Consider the following 4,098-nt stretch of genomic DNA (forward strand, 5'->3'; position numbering starts at 1 on the left):
TAAGCAAGGGCTTTGGGATGGATGCAATATGGCAGTGGTGCCAACATATCTCATCAGCCACCTGGTGGAAGGGACTTTGTGGATTTGAGGCTCTTTCCTCTGTTGCCTCCATCATCCTCCAAATCCCACCAACATCAGCTGCCTCAGAGCGCAGCTGGTGCTTGTTTGGGAACACACACACCAAAGCACACAACAGGCTGACCAATACAAGGGTTGAAAAATTGGTGGCCATACGGGCAAATTTGAGGCTTTTTGAGCCTGACAACGAGCCATCCTCAACAAGGTTGGAAAGTGACAGCAAAGATGAGGCCTCAGTCTGATGTTCAAGAGGTGGACATTGAGGAGGTCCAGGGAGAAGACATGGAAGCCTGAGAGGAAGACAACCAAAGCTTTAGTTTCTAGACTATCATTTTACAGATGTATGTTGAAAACGTTTATGGGAGATGCGATGGATCATTGGGGATCATTCAATATTCCCTTTCTTTTGTTGTTCAGTGAAATCATCCCATGTGAAGAGTCAACTCATTTCATTAAAGTTCCATTTGTAACTACATTTTCTTTCTCTATTGGAAGGATTTAATAATTTGAAATGATATCTACTTATGATAAAGTAAAAGGTTTATGTTTGTCTCCTTATGATATGGTAAATATATCCAATGCAAAAAAACATCTACATTTAAATGGTATTAATATTAATTCCCATATTTTCCTATTAATTTCCACAGAAAGTTTCCACCTCTGAATATTCCCCAAAATGTGCAACCCTAGTTGAGACTATGGCAATGGGGTTAGTTGAGCAAAATGAAGTATTTTCTTCCCAGGCGTAATGCAAGGCACTATCACTAAGATAGAAGGTAACAAAAGGCATGTTTGGTAAATGGATAAGGATCCCAGCGTTAGTTTGTACTCTCTACAGTATTGCGCCGCAGCTGCTGTCTCAGTAATGCTTCACAGACAGTTGACATTGGTGATTTGCCAATAGGTCAAAGGTAGACCTGTTGACATTCTGCAAGTCACCTTATAAAGTCTCTTCAGCCATTTTGAAAGAACTGTTTCAGGTAAGCTGTTTGGAGAGAAAAAAATCGAGACAAACAGGACTTTATGTGCCTACAGGTTCCTCTTCAATCAACAGTACCCCCCTATCCAGTAGGCTTATATGTATGGCAACTACATTGGTTATATTTTAGGAATATTCAATTCAGTTCTGTTTTTTATGCTGGTTTAATAAAAAGTGTTTATTTTCTCCTCAATATTGTTAACTGTTGTTCAGAGGTTACTGCAATGACATGGTGTTGCCACCTAGTGGATATAGATCGTCAATACCCCTGTGGTTAGGAACCGTATGGTCGAGAAGACCAATAATCCAACTATTGACATAAATGCGTGTCTGGATGAGGGATGAATCACTGAATTGAACACAATACATTTGAATGATATATGAGTGGTTGCTACACATTTCTGGAGGATGCAGTGAATTAAATGTGTTTTACTGCTTGATAATTGGGTATATTAAATGATCTCTGGTATTTTAATCGTCCGTACGAAATACAGCTCTGGTACCTCAGGCAGCCAATACAAAAGAAAAAAGAAGCACATCACATTAGAAATGATGAAGTACAAGAGCACATACAACAATCTGACCCTTTGCTCTCTCATTTTGTTTTGTCACATTGTACAGTGCATTGAGAAGGCTCAATCAGAATTCATACAAAACAACAACAACAAAAGGCAACTTTCTTTGTTCCAGTTCTGGGAAACCTAGTTGTAGCCGAGTCAACAAGACGAGATTAGGACGGATGGCCCCCAAGACTACGGGAAAGCAAATTAAATTATGAAATGAATCATTTAAAATGGGACGTTTTTAACTGTATTACCTGTCATTATTAGGCTGTACATCTTGTTCTCTCCTACAACCACATATAGCCATTTAGCCTGAGTGTTCGCCTCTGGCAGCCAAACACAAAGATATTACTGTTGGGACTGGAGGCTCTACTAGGAGTAATGACCAGCTGAGCTACGACCTAACGCAGAGCAGATGGCCAGCAAATGTGTGCGTGTGTGTGTGTGTAAGACAAGGAAAACAACAGTATGTAAAAGAAACAGCAGTTGGTGTAGGTCAAGTCTTAAAATCTGTGCTGCGCCGTTTGAGCTTCTCTGGGTTGTTAGAGGCCATGTGAGAGAAGTCCCTGAAGATGTCCTGGTACGTTTCATCACCTGAGGAAAACAAGACATGAGAAGAACATGAACATTTTACGTTCACAAAATGGCTGTACATTTCTGTCCTCAAACGCCCCCTTTTCTCTCCCTCAATTTATCCACATTACTACTATAAGCAGACACGCACGCACACGCCGTTTACCTGTAGCACTGTTAAGCAGGGGCATCAGGGGACACACTGTGCAAGCAGTGCAGAACAGGCGGTCGCCTCATTGGACAAACACAAAGGCTCACATGACAACAATGAAAAAGCAGTGCACATCAGAGACTGGCAGACAAGTTGAGCATCTCGGAGCACATGACATGGGAATCACAGCACTGCTCCTCCAGAGACAGACAGATCATTTGAGTTAGGATATTTCAAACCAGGAAATAGGCCTATTTGAAACTGTGAAATATTGTGTCAGTACTAGAGTAAGTAACTTTGACTTGGCTGACAGTTTGGCCATGTGGCAATGGATGGTACACTTTCTCATACAACTCAGCACAGTAAGGTTGAATCTGTCCACAGTGAGTCCGCTGTTCCCTTTCCAGCCCAAATCTGTTGCACCGGCTGGGGTTTAGACCAGTGGTTCACAAATGTTTAAGCATTGTTCATTGTGGATTGTCCTAACAGCAGCCTAAGACCGGCCACAACACAACCCACTAATGGACCAGGAGCCGTTTGGAAAACACTCAACTTCAAATGGACAGAGTGGCTCATTCCTGTCTATACAGCTTCATGTTCTCAGTATCATTGGTGTTATTGTCGAGCAAAAGCCACGCTAAACAGTGGCAGCGTGTGTACACATTGAAACAGGTTGAACACAACAATAACCGCTTAGGTGTGACAAACGAGGAACTGGTTTGAAAAGGTTCAAATCAGCCCGGGGAAAGGGAAAACACAGTGTAATGGGAAAACCCTCAAGTGAAAATAAGCATTTTGTGTTGGACTGAGCTTATGACAATGACATACAGCAGACTAAATTAGACTACGCAAGGTGCATAACATGTACATGAAGAGACATATACGGTACATCAACTGCACCCAAACAATCTGATTCCTGCTTTTTCAGGCAGCATACTGTGTAATCATACAATACATGCATACATACATACATACATAGGACCACAGAGAGCTGTACACTATAATACATATAAGTATAAATCAGTGGAGGCTGGTGAGAGGAGCTATAGGAGGATGGGCTCATTGTAATGGCTGGAATGGAATTTTGGAACGGTATCAAACATACGGAAACCTCGTTTCACTCTGTTCCATTGATTCCATTCCAGCCATTACAATGAGTCCGTCCTCCTCTAGCTCCTCCCACCAGCCTCCACTGGTATAAATAGATGTTAAACATGGCCATTGCTCAGTGTTATCATACGGTGATCTACATAGAGCCAACATGGGCTGTAAAGTGCAGGACGGCTGACCTTGCGTTCATTCACTGTACATCGAAGTGCAACGTGGACTCACTCGTGGGTGGACATACATGTCATTACATCAACACTCTTTAAAACATCCTCTTCTTCTACAGTGTGTCCTCTCTTTTCCCTTTAGTATTATATATCCAAAATGGTCACCTCTTCCCACAGAAAGACTACAGTATAGAAGCTGCTTGTTCATACATTTACCCTGTATTCTAGTTATCCTTCTAATCAAACTTCATTAAGTTTACTCCCTCTACTGAGGTACAGCAAATCGTCCATAGCCAGTAACAATTCTCAGTTTCAGGAACCTTCCACATATACGTTCCGAAGAACGTTCCCCTAACCACTTTGTCAAAATTGTATTCTGAGAATGTTCTTTCTGAAAACACTCTTAGAAGGGTCTAGCAACGATTCCAGAAAATCTATCAGAACATATCATGCTTGACTTTAAACGTTCTAACAATGTTT

General features: G+C 41.6%; 1 protein-coding gene across 1 annotated transcript in view; it reads right to left on the reverse strand.

Annotated features, from left to right (window-relative positions):
• Positions 1–1,205: 1,205 nt before the first annotated feature.
• acap1 (ArfGAP with coiled-coil, ankyrin repeat and PH domains 1) overlaps positions 1,206–4,098 on the reverse strand; it is a 25,950-nt gene continuing 23,057 nt past the window's right edge. Inside the window, exon 23 of the mRNA XM_071379104.1 lies at positions 1,206–2,214. Coding sequence (XP_071235205.1) covers positions 2,117–2,214 — 98 coding nt within the window. The 3' untranslated portion in view covers positions 1,206–2,116. The remainder of the gene's footprint in view (positions 2,215–4,098) is intronic.

This window comes from Salvelinus alpinus, chromosome 31 (genome assembly GCF_045679555.1).
Source record: "Salvelinus alpinus chromosome 31, SLU_Salpinus.1, whole genome shotgun sequence".
Taxonomy (NCBI): Eukaryota; Metazoa; Chordata; class Actinopteri; order Salmoniformes; family Salmonidae; genus Salvelinus; species Salvelinus alpinus.